General features: G+C 37.9%; 1 protein-coding gene across 11 annotated transcripts in view; it reads left to right on the top strand.

The window, feature by feature from the left end:
- Positions 1-18,250, top strand: part of NRCAM (neuronal cell adhesion molecule) — a gene marked incomplete at both ends in the record, with an annotated part of 67,328 nt that extends 49,078 nt beyond the window's left edge. For 7 of the 11 annotated variants that reach the window (XM_084260903.1, XM_084260902.1, XM_084260907.1 and 4 more), the window contains 3 exons: positions 6,116-6,247; positions 8,002-8,080; positions 18,013-18,250. In XM_084260903.1, coding sequence (XP_084117029.1) covers positions 6,116-6,247; positions 8,002-8,080; positions 18,013-18,250 — 449 coding nt within the window. Of the gene's footprint in view, positions 1-571; positions 698-1,780; positions 1,934-6,115; positions 6,248-8,001; positions 8,081-17,368; positions 17,403-18,012 lie in introns of those variants that run through there. The other 4 variants (XM_084260908.1, XM_084260899.1, XM_084260898.1 and 1 more) reach the window with 3 other exon arrangements.
- Positions 18,251-19,287: the final 1,037 nt, after the last annotated feature.

Genomic DNA, 19,287 nt, shown 5'->3' with positions numbered 1-19,287 from the left:
GAAACCCTTTTTGCAACCTCCCCAGTCATGCACACTGTCCGTCCAACATTCTATAAGGGTATTGTCTTCCTTTTTTATCGTTATCAATGCATTAGAGACAAAAATCCTGTAAGGGCTTGCAGTTGAGGCATTTGCAGTCCATTCAGTGACACGTGGCATAAAAGGTGTGTACCACCTTCATAACTCCATTCCCTCCTACCATCTCCCATTACTTTGACAATGTTCTCACTCTCCAGCTGTCTGCATTTTAATTCTAGGTGAACAGGAATAATGTTTTCCAGAATTCTGGCAATTAGGTACTTTTAAGTATTTGGCAGTTTCTGTGATATAGGGCATGCTTAGTAGAGAATATAGATTTTACTTTAGCATTTCATAGCATAGTAACTGCCTAGGATTCAATTACCAAATATGCTACTTAAATCACAAATTTCCAGTAATGGAAGCATTGACAAATGTACTATACTTTCACTGTATACAATCTATATTAATATAATAACTTCTTAGAATATTTTTTTTTAATGTATGAAGTCACAATTTCCTATTCTGCTTTGTTTTTCTATTGTGTATTCAGTGCAACCACTTTATCCAAGGATCAGAAATATTACAACAGCTGCTGCTGAGACCTATGCCAATATCAGTTGGGAGTATGAGGGACCAGATCATGCGAACTTTTATGTTGAATATGGTGTAGCAGGCAGTAAGAAGCATTTAATTAAATTTTTGCTAACGTTTTCAGATGTATTTTCAAAGATTTTTTATAACAAATGTGGTCTTAAATCGACCCAGTGTTAATGATAACTCTTAAATATCTGGAATTATTTCTTAATTTGATCGGGAAGATCATATAATTTCAGTTTTAATAAACATTAGTGTCTAGCTGGTATTTGATGCTTAGAGAGAATATCAGCCTTTGTTCCTTTGTATTACTTCATAAATTCTTTTCAACATGAACTTCTAAAAATGTAGTTTGCACAAAGTTGTTTATTATGCAGTAATAACGTGTAAAAGTATTACTGCATTAAAACAGGATAAAACCATTTTCCTAAATTTTGCCAAATCCAGGGGAATAAAACTAAATAAGAGAGCAAATCAAAATAATATTCTTTATTAAATTAGGGTATCAACCAACTTATGTATGTCTATGGGGATAAAAGCAGGTTTTAATTTTTGATAATACCACTAAAAGTTAAAACACAGTTAGCTAATAATAACAAGATCCTTTTATTCAAGTACTCTATGTAACTTCTGCAGTTACAAATAAATATAATCAATCTGAAAACTGGGATATAAATGTGTTTTTCTGAATATTGGTCAAAGAAGCAGCTGGAATGGTACTAGAAAAAGATGTAAGAGAATGATTAGGAAATAGAAGTTCAGTTTTCAAAGTAGAACTTCTCAACTAAATTAAATACTGATTGAAACTACAGCCATGTAATTTAATTAAATTATTAAAATCTATTTTAATGTGTTTTATAATTGCAAGTTCAATAGCCCTTTAAAAAATAAATGAAAATAGTATTTCTCTAGTACAATGGAACAAATGTTTAAAATAGTTTCATAATTCATGTAAAATGTCTTCTTCAATATATTGCATGCAATATATTATTTGAAGTCATAGTTTTATATGATCTTGTTATTTTTTTTGAGAGAATAAGTTGGGTTTTTTTCCAGTCAATCCATAGTTTAGTCAAGTAACTGTTGATAGTATTCTGTCTAGAAACTTTCAGCAATACAGAGTAATTCAAAATTCCAATATGTTGTTTTCCTAAAACTTTTGTAGGCAAAGAAGATTGGAAAAAGGAAATTGTAAATGGTTCTCGAAGCTTCTTTGTGTTAAAGGGTTTAACACCAGGAACAGCATATAAAGTCCGGGTTGGTGCTGAGGGCCTGTCTGGTTTTAGGAGTTCAGAGGATGTGTTTGAGACAGGTCCAGGTGAGGCACACCGTACCAATTCTGTATCCTAGTCAGAATTGTGGTAGACCGAGCGCTGAAACGTTGAACTGCTTCTAGCTAAGAAATGTTGTAGCTAGCAGCTTTGCATGTCCTTTTTTAGAGCCATGTTGAATTATTCTGTAAGCTCCTAAGTAATGCCAGCAGATTTATTACATAGATTATTAATGTTTTCGTCCTACTTGTCTGTTGTTTATATGAGGGGCAAGATGCTCATTGCTCACACTGCATCTGTGTGCTCTGCACTGAAAGTTACCTATTCCATTTACAGATTTACAGATTCACAGATTCATAGGGGCTGGAAGGGAACTCTGGAGATCATCTAGATTTAAATAACGTACTTTAAGTAGAGCCAAGTATATATTTTTAAGGCTAATATTGGTCTTAATAAAAAAATCCTGAGCTAAAATGTTTGCATAATCAGAAGCGCAGACTCAATTTGGTGTCTCCTGTCATCTGTTCAAACCAGTTTTAAGAGATGCCTATTTGAAAATGTTTCTTTTCCTTTTGTATACTGGTTTTATATAGATTTTGATGTCACAATTATATCCTGTGAATCAGTAAGGCTGTTTAAGTTCCTTATGTATATATTTCAGTCATGTTTCTTCATAAGCAAGTCAGTAATATGTGTTCGTTGAACTCAGAGAAAGGCATTTATTGGAAGTTTTTTGATGTTATTCTGAACATGTCATCACCATCACAGCATGTTCTTGGTCAGTTGTTACAATTTCTTGTGTATTTGCTAGCCACTTCTGCTCATTCCAAACGTTTTGGTCAGTGCACAGCGATTCAGCCTCACCAACTCCAGAATTTTATGATTTGAGAAAGTAGCTAAAATATGAAAATATGCTTGAATAATAATTGAACAACAATACAAAAATTAATACGCCCGTTTGAAAGTAGGCACTTTCTAAAATCATGATTTTTTGGCTTTTTTTACCTGTTCTGTTCACTTTATTGTGTTGCAGGAAGGCTTCAAAAGCATGGTGCTGAGCAACAGTGCCAAGAAAATAAGTATGGACTGAACGCAGAGGTTATTTAGGAGATGACTAGTGCTATAAAAGCAGATATGAAAAGTTTTATGTAAATACACATCCAGAGCCTAAAGCAGCAGGAAAGCAAGGGTCAAAACCATAACATAGTTCAAAACAAGCTGAGTGGACACCTTCCCTAAAGCATCTTTCTGCACAAAAAGTATTGAACCAGTAAATAAGGAATCCCGTATGTATCCAGTCACCTTGGCTCATGCTTGAGTAGTTAAGGAAGAAGGGAATATAAAGACAGTCTTTTCTGCTTCTTGATAATGGAAAGGTTCGGTGTCCAGCATTAAGTTATACATCTAACATATTTCTTACAGAAAAATGAATCACACTCTCCTCAGCTTAGAACAAAGATTTTAAACACCGCCACAACTGAAACAGACAAAGAGGAAAATACTGGAATATGGAATGTGTCTTTAATTAGAAATGAAACTGCAGTATTTCATGTATGAAGCTTTTGCCACATTTCTTTCTTTGACAAGCATTCCTACAGAGAATCTTCATAATGTGCAGGTTTATCATTTTGCCCATACCAGTATGGTGTGATGCACAGACTCCTGCATTAGCATCCCACCAGGAGTAAATGTCTTTCTGCCTGAAGCAGAGAATTTGCGTAGTGTAAGCAGGAAATATTTTGCCATTTTAAAAGTTGCACTGAGATCTAGAAACCCTTCCCTTCTGGATATGCAGTAAGTTAAAGAATACAGGAAGCTGCATGAGTAAGTTTTCATCTTTACTCCCTCCCATCTATCTTGCATATTTTTATGCATGAGTTGTTTTGCTTGATGCTATTTCTTACTACATTTAAATGTTAAATGTTCTTTTGCATTCTGTCACAGTATGTATTGTACAACCTTTAATGCCTTATTATGAAATGCATATGTGCAAAAGTCAAAATAATTTTAACCTTAATGTGGAAACAAATATTTATTTTAATTAGGTTTATAATTCAGAGGAAGATTAACTTTGAGATTTTGTTTTCTGACTGCCACATATATATATATATATAGTATATAAAGTATAAATATATATTTCTATAGGACATGTAGACACTTTTATGCCAAAATAATTATGTTGGCGTGCATATAAAAAACAGTTTCTAAAATACCAGAGAGCATAATCTTAAGCAATAGCTGGGAAATCTCCTAATCCTAACAGGCACATTCATTCGATGATCTGTTTAAATAAAAATCAAATCATAACTTTGCTCAGTAATACCAAAAAAAGGCAGCAAAAAGAGTTAACTTTAGCCTAGCGTTTGTCAAGTGGAATACGCAGTGGCCTTTCGTATGGACTGGAGGGTAGATGCTGTCTCAAGATATGACAGGTACTTCTGACCGTCGAGAGGTGATGCTTCCAAATTAGCTCTCTCAGCCTTTGTCTTAACTGATAAATAATGCTGAGACATGTGTTTGAATTCTGGTCTGTAAGTGAATATTGTTACATTTTATTGTCAGTGTGCTTGCCAGCCCAGTGCTTGTCAGCTAGCTGTCAGCCCAGCAAGGCTCAGGCATTGTTCAAAGGACAGCACCAGCACAGGACAGTTGTCATCCAACAGGTTTTGTGAGTGGAAGACTTTTATGCTGTATCACCTGGAATTGTGGCTTGAAAAGTCAGTGCTCTATTGAAAACTGATTTTCTCTGATGTGCTTTTATGAGCCATCCCATATAGACGTGTGTGCTTTCAGGAGAGGTGGAAATCATTATGGGGCTCTGGGGCTTTCACATTTCCGTGTGTGTGTAAAAGTATTGTGTCCTTCACTTCAGAGTGAGCAAGCCTACAGACTGTCCCTAGCAGGTGTGGGTGAAACATGTTGTGCCACGAGACCCAGTGTACTCACAGCATCCGAACAAAGAGACAGACTGAAGGTCTCAAGTATAATCTGGTCCTAGTGTAAAGTGCCTAGTAAGCTGAGACCTGAAGTACTGCAGATCCCCACTAAAACCCTAGGCATTGAATAACCCAGTACCTTATCTCATGAAGCCAGAAGGGAACAACAAATGCTGAAACAAAATGCTGTGTAGGTTATGCATAGGAACTGTTCTGCATTCCTTAATCTTGTGGGAAGGTGATCTTTGTCTCTATTTCCCAAATAGTGAGAGGTCTATTGGGCAACTCTTCACAGAGTTTCTAACTCTTGGGTTTTGGATCTGGAGGAGATGGTGAAGAACGAATACCATAGGTTTGGATGGGTGTCCATCTTCTCTATTTCATCTCGTCGTCTTCTGTCTGTGGCACACGTCCCTAAATCTCACTCTTCCCACTTTCTCCCAACTCCAGATCCTAAGGCCAGTTGTCTGAAGTGCGTTTCCAAACAGAGGAGTAGAAAATAAACTTCAGCAGGAAAATCCTTCTGCTGTGTTGGAGACCAGTAGGAAAGATCCAGCCCTCAGACCACACAGACAGTTCCTGTCTTATTAGTGAGACTAGTGTTTCTTTTGTAGTTTGGTTATCATTTACATCATCATCCAGCTGGAGTCAGCATTTGGGGAGAAACTGTGCCAAGGAAAGGCTTCCCAGCCACGTTGTTTAAAGTTTTCACGAATGCTAAGTCACGGCAATCATGATAAATTGCAGGATGAGGTACAGGTTTGAGGAGAGGAAGAAACCATGATGCTTAATAAGGCTTTAAAGGATGCTTCATTGTTTATTTTTAGTTGAAATTCAGTGTTAGGGTCTTGAATCACCCATCTGTTTCCCCATTTCAGACTAATGGGAGTGTATTAGCTAATGAGTACTAGCTTTTTATTCATTTTGAGAATGCAGTTTATGTATTTGTGTGAATTATAATTTGCAATTTGATTTCAGTAGTTTAATTAATGTAAAGTGGTTAAGAATAGTTTTGAGGTTTGTGAAAAGCAATGTAGTGTGTGCACCGGTTTTGCAAAGTAGTTGCCAAGCTTAAATGTTGGCAGAATTCTTCTCTAAGTTCTATGCACATGTAGTTGGAAACATTTTCAATAATGAAAATATTCACAAAATACAATGTCACTGTTTTTCTTAATTGTCACAGTGAATGTTACTCCTTAATTAATGAACCATGTATACCAGCTATTCTTTATTTAAATTAGCACAGCATTTGAATGCAGCAAAACATCTCATTTTTCTTCTTCTGTTCTCTAGCAATGGCAAGTCGTCAGGTCGACATCGCTACTCAAGGATGGTTCATTGGCCTTATGTGTGCTGTTGCTCTTCTGATCTTGATTTTACTGATTGTTTGCTTCATAAGGAGGAATAAGGGTGGCAAATATCCAGGTATGAGCTCTAACAATGAGACTAAACATCATCTACTGGTAATCCATTAAGAGAGATCTCAAGGTTACTGGAAAAACTAGATTTGCTGCAAGTTTGCATTTACGTTGTGTGTATGGTGAATCAGTCATCATTTGGTAGGCTTGTCAGGAGCAATCCACCTCAAAGCATTGAAGAAAAAAAAAAAGCATAAGAAAAGTATCACCTCCTTCATTCCTGGAGGGTCATGTTACCATGTTACCACTCTAGAGTGGGTTGAGCTTTGTTTGAGATACTTGGTCCTCCTGCCCCATTTAACTCACTAAAATGAGCTGAGTTAGAACATAATTGGTCAGTAAGGGTGGAAACATACACCATATGATAGATGCTGTGTTACTTTAATTTACTGGGAATTAATGTTATAGGGCAACACTCTTCATACATTTATTTTGTTGCAAATACATTTCCCCAGTCTTATATTTGTGTTTTTGGAGAAGGCCCATAGACTAAAGCTTTCTTGAAAAGCATAGCGACAACCAGTTTGCATAGAATAATAGTACTGCCTGATAGGATCCCAGAGCAGCTGTAAGGTATGGGTGGACATGAATGGACTTCAACTGGGCATCAAAGGATAATTTTGGTTTTATTTTTCTTTTCCTCTCCTACCTACAAATTTACTAGAAAGTAAATTTGTTGAGTTTCAAGTAAAATCTCAATTTCAAGGAAAAATTCCATTCTATATTGTAGGCTCCAGAAGTTTTGAAATTATATAAATACCCAGACTCTGGAATGGTTATTTAAAGGCAATTCAAACTTCTTGAAGTTCATATTGTTAATTTGGACATGAAAGAGATGGCTGCACTTACAAAAGAACAAAATAAATAAATCAATCCATGTTTTAACTTCTTCTGCTTTTCTGACCAGTGCACTTCTGAAAGCTAGTGTCAGTGAACACTGAAAACTTGTCCTCTTTCTAGGCAAATCTTTTACAGCTGAATTTAGCATACGAATTATTTTTTATAAGAAGATAAAATCACCTTTGTTAAGCATAAGATCCTACTCTGCTCAATCTAACTGTTTAATTGTTTTATGGAGAGATGAGAGATTTGTAGTGACAGCAAAAATTGATAAGAGAAGCTTCTGTCCCAACCACATATGTCCATGGAGAAAAGACAGATGATTAAGGAACACAGTGTTATATAGAGTTAAATGACAGGCTGACAACATTGTCTTAGGTTTTTTCCAAATGTTTGGATATTTTAAAGAGAAAATGAGATTACAGAGTATATCAAAAAAGTTACTCTTAGTGGAGATAATTGAGAGAAGGAAAACCAGGAGAATGAAACAAGTGACATGATGAAACTGAGAAGATGGTGCCACTGTCTAGAGGGAAGTAAAACACAGGTTGAGTAGAAGTGTAGAAGGCAGTTGGATGCTGAGGTTGCCATTGCTTTGTGGAGATCCCTGCTATGGCCTTCTTTTCTCTGCTTCTGCAGAATTACTAGATGCAAGGTTCTCATTTTTAATGCGTACACTTATATAAAAATGCTGTTCATTGAGTAGATGGGGTAGACTACATTGAGTGAAAAGAAAATTCTATAACTAGTGAACAGATCCTTTTCTTCAAAAGAAAAAGTGTAACAACCTAAGGCCCAAGTTCAAAATATTGTTTATATTCAACCCACATTCCAATGTGATGAGTTTGAGAGATTAATCTGGTCTTAAGGTTTCTCGTCTTCTCAGTATAATGATAAAAACTATTATTTCAAATATTTTAGTGAAGGAAAAGGAGGATGCACATGCTGACCCAGAAATACAGCCTATGAAGGAAGATGATGGAACATTTGGTGAATACAGGTGAGCAACTGATGTGGTTTGCTGTGTTCACTGTTTATATCACACATGTGCTATATATAATATCACAACTATTAATTCAAAACTAACTTTTTTTTCCATGTTGACAAAGTTTCTGTATCCAGTGCTGTATAGAACTATAGGCGGCCTTTCAGCCACAGCATCAGGAAAAAACTAAACATCCAAGCTTAGAATAAGCCAATCACTAGTGCGAGGTGAAACCCATCTTCAAACTCGATTGTCTCAAAGTGAGAAATCTTTATTCACAATTTATTTAAATAAATTTATTTATTCAGATAGTTTAAGTGCCAGATACAGTGTCCTTTCAGTTAGTGCACACGTGGCATTACATTTTTTGAAAATCCAATGCCCAATAAAGACAATTTTGTGTTACATTGACCAGAAAGCAGACCCCTGCTGCTCATACTAACACCTAATCCAATAACAAGGAAGTGATGTTACATCCAGAGGTGAAGGAAAGTCCTACCAGAAAAAACAGATCTCCCTTTCATGTATTTCAGTGCAAGATGCATAGCAGGCAGTTTCAAAGCATGCAACACAGCCTTTATTCCTGACTCTCTGTTGTGAATGTAGCCAACCTGAATCTCCTGGCACCACAAAAAGCGTGCCTTGGCGAGTCTGTTCCAATTGCATTTAACAATTACAAGTATGGGTTAGTAAGGAAGCAACATTTTATTTGTCGTTTTTTTGATTAGTAGAGGGAATAATGTTGTAATTTTCTCATTATGTCAATACCATTACATTTTACATGGGTGTTACAACAGACTTTACAATGTGTTGTAAAAGCCCTTCATTATTTTGAAGATGTGACATTTACAAATATACATAGAAAAATCAGGTTTTTCAAGAAGGATCCACTCTTTTGCCATAGCTCCTTCCTGTAGGGGAATGTGCATTTTCATCTGACTGGGATAGGTTTACAGTTCTGAATGCCAGAGAGCAGCTTCTCTTTATTCTTACCTGATTTTTAAAAAAAGTACGATACTCTGATTTTAGGTTAATGTGTTCAGAATAGTATTTTATTACAGCATTAAGTGTGTGTGAATTAATGAAATTCAGCTGATAAAAAGAGAAATGTGAACCCACATTTGGCAGCAGATGTAAAGAAGTGCTGTGTAAGTTTCCCTTGCAGCCCAGTTTGCACTCTCCTTTATCTGGTTTTTGATTCTTGGAACAGTACAAACAGTGTGGCCGCAGTACATGTTTTCTTGGGCCTAGAATTAGACTCTTCAAGCCTGCTTTCACCTGTGACCTGTAGTAAGATTTGAATTCATGTCTCCATATCTGAGTGGCTTGAGTTAATGTATAGAATCATCTAGTGCTTTATTATCTTATAATGTGTTTGTGCACCTCATGTCTGGTGAGTGTGGACAGATGCCTGCCAAGCTTTCAGACTTGTTTGCATGAAAGAGCTCATCCTATTTACCATGCAAAAACTCCTTTCTAAAATGTATTTCTGTGTAATTGGTCTATATTGGGCTTTCCTCTTTTTTCCTTAGAGACAGGGTGGCAGCAGCAACCAGTCAGATTACAGAAGATATCTTGGCACCCCCTCCGCAGCCCAGCATCACTGCAGTCACTCAGTTCCCAGTTTGCCTGCCTCACATGGCACGGGTTGTGATGCAGTGCTTCTTTGAGAAAAAATGGTATAGGGTTTCCCTTGACACAAACAAACAAACAAACAAACATTTTTGAAACATCTAGGAATTCGAGTATTTTGAACTTTTTTCATCACTTCAGGTCCATGCCTGCTTGGACAGGAAAGAAACTGGACAAGGAAAAGAAAATAAAAGGTAGCTGTGCCAATTCTCCTGAAGCAGACCCTGTCTTTACCAAAGCAAAGTCTATGAGATCTGACAGATCCAGCTTCTTCAGAAGGTCAGGGGATCTATACTCCAGCACCAGATCAGAGACCTCCTACACCAGGAGAAGGGCTAGGCAGTCTTCAGAGTTTACAAGGGTTAGTTCTGTATCTGCTTCCGTCTGCCGGGAGAAAAAGAGCTCAGACGAATTGAAGTACAGGCATGGCTCTGGACATCATGCTTCTGAGCAGCAAATAATGGGGTCGGAGGAGGGCTCAGATTCTCAGGCAGGACATCCATCCCCTTTCCAGCAACCCCTCAGCTGCAACTCAATTCATGGCTCACTGGCAAGGCAGCATTCTTCTCTCCAGCAGTGGTTCAGCCAGACCCCAGACTGCAGCTCAGATTCAGAAGACAGTCAGAGTTCCTACCACAGGAAGGTAAGACCTTCTACCACTCACTTCTCTGAATCTGAAAAGAATTCACTAATGAAATCTGTGATTTTGCCTGAGCTAGCCACTGTCTTAAAGGATGCTTTGACAGCAGCCAGACAAAGTTTAACTTCTGTGGAAAAGGCAAGGTCCCATTCAGTAAAGCATCCCCGGATACCAATTACAGATGTTCCAGTGGTTCCTCTAGAAGCAACTGGGAGCAGTTCCCAAACTGTTGATTCATACCATATGGACAGTTTACAAAATCAGACAGCTCCTGGGAAAGAGAAATCTGAGGCTGACAAGGCCTTGGAGATTGAGTCATTTTCTGAAGACAGGGAGGTGTCATCTGAGTCCCCTACAGAAGACCAAGAAGGACCAGATCCTCTGCGTAAGTTTGACAAGGAGAATCAGAATTATCTGTTCAAGCACATAAAGAGAGTGTTAATGCTAAAATCTTCCAAATCTGAATGTACTTCAGAAGAACTGCCTCTCCACTCTGAAGAAGGCAAGGTAGATAATGCACTTCCTATCCATTCAGCTGTGGAAGATCTTGTCTGTAGAATTTGGGGTAATCCTGATGCAAAGCATGAAGCCCCAGCAGTCCTACATAAGCTCTATCCTCTTCCAGTGGATAAAGCTGCTTTGTGGGGGACCTTACCTCAGGTAGACAGGTCATTGGTTACAGATGATTCTGTGCAATCAATGTCTTCTAACATGGATGCTCTCCCTAAAGATCCTACTGATAGAAAGATTGAGGAAGCAATCAAAAGATCTTTCAAACTTGTTGCAGCCCAGCTTGGAGTATCTATCTACTGCACTTATGCTTCTAGAGCATTACTAATATGGCTGGAAGAAGAACGAGCCAGATTGAAGAAGAAATGGGTCCCATCTGGTGCCATGCAGAGGAAACGCAGACTATGTAAAATTGCAGCTAATTTTATCCATGATGCAGCTGAGGATTCTCTGAGACTCACTGTTAAAACCGTGGCTTGCCTCACTGTAGCCTGGAGAGCTATATGGCTGCGTCCTTGGACCTCATCACTAGATCTAAAATGTAAACTTCTGTCTTTACCATACACAGGTGGCAGGCTATTTGGTGAATCCTTAGTCCAGATCATGAAGGATTTTACAGAACACGAACACTCCCTACATCAGCTGAAAAAGAAGAACTCTGCTGGAAACTCTTCATTTTCTTATCCTCACAAGTGTCTGAGCTCCTTACGTTCTCCTCCAAAGTTTAAAGGAGGGAAGGGAAAGTATAAGGTCTCACAGTCGTTTCATGCCAAGTACGAAAGGACATCTCACTTTCAGAGAGACATCAGGCCATCAAGAGGAACTTTCTGAGAACACAGACTTGCTTCCTCCTTTCTCAGGAACATGGAAAAATGAAAATTTATACTGAATAGACTTCATTATTTCTGGACCAGTGAGCCAAATGCTTAGATTAGTTGTTTAAATTTGAGAATTAAATTATGAAATTACTTAAATCTTAATGACTAATTATGATCTTCTAGAGACGTCACACCTCTCCATCTTAGGGGAGGATTTTGTTGCATGCGATTTCTAGGCTTCCCAGAATTCTTGTATGGCTTGGACTTGTTTGAAGTTTGGCACTCTTCAGCCTCATCCATGAGTGTACTTCCTGCAGATCCTGCCAACATTGGATTTTCCTGCAGTCTTGATCTAACAAAGAACCTAATGCTTTAGGAAGTAAGCGTGTGTCAGGAACCACACAATGGTTGGGTACACTGTGTTCCTCTGACTGCAGGCATGCCTGCACCTTTACATCATAATACTAAGGGAAAATGGTGCCTCTGTAGCAAACTGATGGTACTACAATCTCAGTGGTTTCCTGAGACACAGGTAGTACATTGTGGACAGTCAATGCTTACACCAAGAAACTGCAAGAAATACAAGAAATAACAAATATACAGAAATATAAATATGCAGATGTATATTTATTTAAATTAAAATTACATACTGTCTAGACCTCCTGTTCAGATCAGTGTAGGTGTATGAATCAGCCTAAATTTCCATCCTGGGCCTTATATCTGGAGAAATTAAGAAGTTATGGCATCTACAGATCTGTGGACTCATGGGTAGCGAGAGACTGCGAGGATGCATTCCTCAGTTAGCTTCAGGAGAAGTATGGAAGCCTAGTATGTCATTGCAGTCTGCAGAATGTTCTTAGGAAGGTCAAACAGGACAAGACAACTACAGCAGGAGGACTACTAGTGTGGCAGCACAGGATGTTTGCAGACTTTTATCCATTATTTTGCCTCTTCAACATTTTGATGCACACAATAAATATGTTTTCTAGAAATTCTTGGCTTTGCTATGAGAGACTTTCTGGAAATGGTTGGTGAAGAGTTCTTCTGAGTTGATTAATAATGAGAATATAGTTTTTAACTACAATAGTATTTTTTTTCTCTTGTAGTTATTAGATTTTTATCATAGATTAGGTGTGTTTCTGGGGGGCCCAACAAAGATTTGTGCCTCAGCACTGTAATTCTAAGCTCGGTTCCTTCTAGTGCAAGGAATGATGTCAGTGAGCTGCCTGAAGAATTCTTGTCTCGGAATAGTCCGACTGGATTTGGCAGTGGGCTCACTGAGTAAGTACACAGGTACTTACACATGTACTCACACATGCTTTCTTTGACAACTCTTAATTTAATTGTTGAATATCTGTGTCACTACTTTTTACACCAGTGCTTTGATGTCCCTTGGCGTAATTTCTCCACCAGAAACAACAAAGGTGGAAAGTTCAATTGAACTTCTTTCTCCCAAACAGATTTTTCTTAAAAATTTTCACAAGGGGTGAGTCAGGTTCTTTGGCTAAGAACAATTTTTTCGACCCATTGCCACTGAAAGCCAGAGCTTAATCTCCCAGTCTCCCAGTTTTTTTCCAGCTTCTGCTAGGGTTGAAGATTGAGTATTACAGAGGTGCTGAAGAAAACCTAGTCAGAAAGCTAATACGGATGTGTGTATGTCTGAGATAGATTAGAAGGAGTAAAAAGTTTTGAAGGCTGGATTGATACAGATGCCTAAGTGTATAGGGAGAGCCTTTTTCATCTGCACAGTCCTTTGAGTTCAGGAGCATGAGCAGAAGTCTTGTTAGGTATTGTTACACTTAAACATTGCTGGGCTGTTGACCCGAGGGCGCAGAAAAAGGAATCTACTGCCAACAGTTTTCATCTTCTGCATCCTCCTTCTGTGTCCTGTAGCCCAGAGTGCTTTCCACATTTTTGTCTGGTTTATGTTGCCTTTCATCTGATGGTTGTGTTATAAGGAAAAGTAGTACATTGCTAACCATATATTGAGTCTTTTTGCATGTCCATGAATGTGACAAAGTTTAGTGGGAACTAGTTACCTGCTGGACTGTAGAGGCATCGTAAAACTGCCTTCCCCATTCTGACTGGTTGCTGCATGTACCCATATCTAAGGAAGAAAAATTGAAAAGTTGAAAGAAGAAAGGAGATTTCAAGGTACATATTTCTTTCAATAACTGATGAGCTTGTGAAATGGAAGTGCATTTTTTAAAAAGAATGTTTGTGCTTTGCAGTTACACTCATCGTTGTCACCTCTGTACTTCTTCGTATCTTTTAATCATTGCCTGCGAGTTTGCTGTGTGTTTTATTCAACTAACAAGACAAAAAAAATCCCATGTGTTCATATACTAGTGATTGTTTATGAAAAAAATACTTAAATCATTCTTTTAGAGTTAGTTTTAATACTAAACTCAGTTACTACTAAAAGGTTAAGAAATGTGTGTGGTACATTCCAGTACTTCTCAAAATGACTGGTACAAAGCAGTCTTCACTGAATAACTTTCATCCCTAAAAAAACAGTAGAATGCAATTTATTTGTAAGACAACAAATAGTAAAATTATTCCTGGACATAACTTTCATGGCTGGCTGATCTAAATATAAAATCCATACCTGTTCTCACCTCTTGTCTTGTACTCCCCCAGTACTTCGTGTCTTACTATTAACTGTATGACTGAGTTCATGACACATTTCCAAAACTCCAGTTTTCCACTGCAGTTTTAGTCAACCCAATTTGTACTTTATGTTTTGTTTCAAGATACTACAACAGGTTAGCATAAAAGACAGCAAGCAAAATCAGAAACGAAACCTCAAACTGACCCTGGTTGCACTTTCGAATAATTTTACAAAGTCTTTAAGCAATATTAGCAAATTTTGCAGATGCTATGTCAAAATTTAGAACTTTGATGTGCTTTCTCAATATAGTATCATATATTCTACAACATAAAGTGTTCTAAAGCTCTTTGGGTGTCCAGATTCATAGTGCAATTCAGTGGCTTTTACAGTTTGCCTTTTGGCAGCAAACAGAAAATACATTCAGTTTCCCAGAGCACCAAGGTCCCTTCTCTGTTTTGCACCCCCAGAGTTACAAAATGCTGTCCAAAACATGATGGTGTCTTCGCTTCTTTTCTCTCTCTTGCTTGTTGGTTTGCTTTTATTCCTGTTTCTTTCCCTTCCACCCAAAACACCGTATTTCTCTAATACTTGACTTTTGATAGAGAATAAGTGGTGCCATGGCCTTTATTTCCTTTTCCTGAACAAGGAGTAGCTAGGTGTCTGGATAATCCCACATCTTCTTCTACTGCCAGAGTCTTGGCAGAACGTTCTGGACTTGAATAGTGCAAAAAGGGAGGGAATCCCCAGGTTCAGATTTGATTTTGCATCTGCTGTCACCATGCTCTTACCCCAGTGCCAACCCAGGGCAGATACACTCCTGGCTAAATCTGCAGTTTTGTTTAAGCTTTATATTAGCTTAAACACAAAGAACTGGATACTATTAATATAGTGACAGTGTGTTTTTTATTTAGTGTATATTCCAGCCTAGTGAGTTACACTGTATAGGGTCACCTTTTAGAATATTGACTGGTTGGAACATATGCAATTTTAATTTATTTTCATTCCTACGTGTTACATTGTAAACAGTTATGAAGCTGCTCATCTAAAATATAATAGCAAACCATAAGTTCAATGTTCTTTACTAGATGCTATTACCCATAATGCATTAAATGCTGCAGGTCATTCTTCTCTGGGAGTAGAATCATAGAATGTGTAAGGTTGGAAAGGACATTTAGAGGTCATCTAGTCCAACCCCCCTGCAGTAAGCAGGGACACCTGCACTAGGTCAGGTCATTCTCAGCCCTGTCAAGCCTGACCTTTAATATCTCCAAGGATGGGGCCTCTAGTACTTCTCTGAGCAACCTGTTCCAGTGATCCACCACCCTCATATTGAATAACTTTTTCCTAATATCCAACCTAAATCACCCTTTTTTGAAGTTTAAAACCATTACCCCTTGTCCTATTGCTACATGCCCTCATGAACAGTTCTTCCCCAGATTTCTTATAGGCACCTTTCAGGTACTGGAAGGCTGCTATAATGTCCCCCTGGAGCCTTCTCCAAGCTGAACAACCCCAATTCTCCCAGCCTGTCTTCATAGGAGAGGTGTTACAGTCCTTTGATCATTTTTGTGGCCATCTGATGGACACACCCCATCGGCACAAGGGTTCCTTCAAAGCTCAAGTCTGATGTTCATTTGGTTTGTATAACCTGTTGCGGTGACTCCGATGCCCTCTGAAGAGGGCAGTGGAGAAACTGCATTGCATGTGATATTTAGATCCTCAATTCTATCTTCAACCTTTAAACATAGGGGCCTTCCAGAATGAAGTCTCTGCATCACTGTCCCTGTAATCTGCGTGTGTCTGCAGTGTTATAGTCATTTGCACTTTGCTGCTGCAGGCTTGACATTTTGAAGTAGAATTCTTTTAAATGTTACTAACCTGTCAGTGAGCACAGAAGATCAACACCACAGTATTCATCCTCATGCCATGGACACAGCTGTACCTAAAAACCAGACTGATAAGTCTAGAGTTTTTGCCTGTGTGTATTTAAACCATGAAGGTGTTCTCACATGTTAATGAGAGGTGTCCCTACTGCTTCTTTCTTGTGTATGCAAAGAAGAATAAACTCTGGTATGCTTTTTCTCTAAGCATGTGCATATTAGAGGTGGATTTCTTTTAGAATGTGATAAGTTGAAGTCTTCCAAAGAAGGTGATAAGGAGATGCAGCTTGATCGAAAATTAGTGTAGTGGTTGTCGATCAATAGCAAAATGTTTCTCAACAGGGCATTTGTTAGCTCACACTACAACTTGTGTGACCTTGTATGTGTGTGAGAGAGAGAGAGAGAGATTCTCTGAGTGTTCAAAGATATGAATCAGAAAAAAAGAGAAAATATCATTTTGGAAAAACTAAGGTATTTGGTTTTAGGAATTATACAGTTAAAATATTTTGCTGAATAGATGTTTAGCCTAATATTGTGGATATTGTAAATATATTTTTATTTCCTTGATATTGTCTACATGCTTCTTTGTATTTTCCACAAGCTAGGAGTCTTTAAATAAAATAAAAAAAACCCACACCAAATCCCTTACTCTTTTACACCCTATATGCAAAGAAAGTCACATGTTCTGCTTAAGACAAGGTAAATAACGGGACCCCAAAGTGCAGCTGGCAATTGTGGGTTTTAACTGGAAATGCTTTAGAGCTGCTGCTGAAATCTTCATCTTGGCACTGAAATGCAATGTGAAGGAGTCTGAAACGAGCCCAGCTACGCCTATCCTGCAAAACACAAGCTTAGCACAGCTACAGGTTTACTTAGGGATGCTGATGGTACTGCAGATTTCCACTGACAAGGGGAAGCCCACAGTGCTTTGCTACAGGGATCTCTCCTCCCTGCCTGCCTTTCCTTTCCCTTTTCTCTTGTCCTCCAAGTCACCATCGTCATTGTCAGAACATGTTGCCAGTTATGGGTTAAGGAGGTGTAATGAAAGGAAGTTAAGCATGCTCGTTACTAGTTGCTCAAGGAACCATAGCTACTGTAAGCTAAACTGTTGCTTTACCTGTATAGAGTAAATGTTTTAGCTCTTTTAAGAGCAAGTTATGATTGAGAAAATACTGATCACTATCAGGATATGGACTTTGCTTTTCTTCTTAGGCTATTTTCATTTGTTTCTTCTGCACCCTTTTAATGGAATATGTAGGTCTCTTGAAAGGTAAGGTTGAAAATTGCAAGTCTGGCCTGCATTATGTAACAAATTATTTGAAATGCAGCACTTTTATTTTCTTTATACTAGTAAAGAAAATCAGTATATTTCATTTAACCAAATTCATTCTTCATTCATGTTCAAGGAGTCAAAGGAATTAAGTTTAACAGACTAACTTCACGGCGCATCATAAGCTTGTTACTTTGGAGAACCAAAAAATTATTATTATTTTATTTTATAACTTTACAACCCACTTTTTAATGCTTGCAGTTGCATCTAAAATGCTTCCAAGCCCAGGGCAAAAGTCTTTTCATTGAAAAGTCATGCACGATGGGAAAAAATAGGAAAAAAAAAAGACAGAAACCACAAAACCCCCTCCCTCCACTGAAGACATCCTCTGTTTAAACCATTCCTACGCCATGTGTTCATGTCAACTGCATCATATTGATCTGTCTCTACAATGTGATGTGGGTTTACTAAAGGAGTATAGGTCTGCACACGTGCTTCTTTTATAAACTCTGCATGCATGGCTGATTTTTGTCTCGATAAATAATGCATCAGTTAATTCCTTTCCTTTGTTTGTTTGTGTCTCCAGTGATGCAGAGGACCATAAACCTCTCAAGAAAGGAAGCAGGACACCTTCAGACAGAACTGTGAAAAAAGAGGACAGTGACGATAGTTTAGTTGACTATGGAGAAGGTGTAAATGGTCAGTTCAATGAGGATGGCTCCTTTATCGGACAATATAGCGGTAAAAAAGAGAAAGAACCTGCCGAAGGAAATGAAAGCTCTGAGGCTCCTTCTCCTGTAAATGCCATGAATTCCTTTGTGTAACCACAGAACTCCATCCCCTTGCATCTTCCGTTTGTCTAAAGCACTTGTGCGCCCTTCTCATGCCATGAACATGCAGGTAACGGAGCTCCTCGCCGCAAGGTGTTTATGCTATGAGAATATGCAGGTCAACACAGCTATACAGCATAACGACACATTAAGTGGTGTGCTAGTACGAATCAAAATACAAAATTCAATTTTTTTTCCAAAACTTGGGTATTTTTACCTTTTTTTCTTTTTTTTTTCTTAAAGAAGGAACTGACACAAACAATAACATCGACTTCTAATTTTGTTTCCTGTTGAAAATACAGTACAATGCATGGAAAAAAGAAAACTCCACCCACCCCAACCTGCTACACAATTCACAGATAATCTCTTGTACACTATAAAAACATGGTTTGACAATTTGTTATGCAGTCCTCAGCTGAATCCCTGGGTATGAATTCCGTTTTCATTGTCCGAGTGTTATAGTAGTATTATATAGAACTTCAATGTCTTTGTGGACATTGTTGTGAAATTGGTGACTTAATGTCTAGCTATCATATGTCTTTTTGCAAGACAGTTAGGAACAGTATGTACAGTATATAATTGCTAAATGATTTAAGTATGACACTTGCATTTGCTGATGCTTAATGAGACCCTATTATCTGCTCTTTGCTCCTATTACTTTATAGCCTTTTTAATCTATCGAGTATTACAGCAGTACAGTGTTTTATTTTTACATCAAAACACATTGGATTGATTTTAGGGCATAAAAGATACGCATTGCAATGCATTTTGGAATTTGTACAGTCACTGAAAGGAAAAACTTTAAAATGAGAGAAAATATTCCGGAAAACACAGGGCAAAATACATTCAGTGCCTTTCTACAATATGCATTCCATAATGCACTGCGCTACTAACTCAGTTGGTGCAGTAAACTGTGATTAGTGAAATAAACTGTCATTGCCAAATAAAGTAAAAATGTGAAGGGGGGGGGCAAAAAAAAAAAAGTGTTATGAAACTGTTGTGCTAAAAATGGAAGGTTTTAAATATTTTAA

The sequence above is a fragment of the Gallinula chloropus genome, assembly GCF_964237585.1.
Source record: "Gallinula chloropus genome assembly, chromosome: 1".
In the NCBI taxonomy this organism is placed as follows: Eukaryota; Metazoa; Chordata; class Aves; order Gruiformes; family Rallidae; genus Gallinula; species Gallinula chloropus.
Note: the sequence above shows the minus strand (reverse complement) of the source record. Positions and strands in the feature narration are given on the sequence as shown.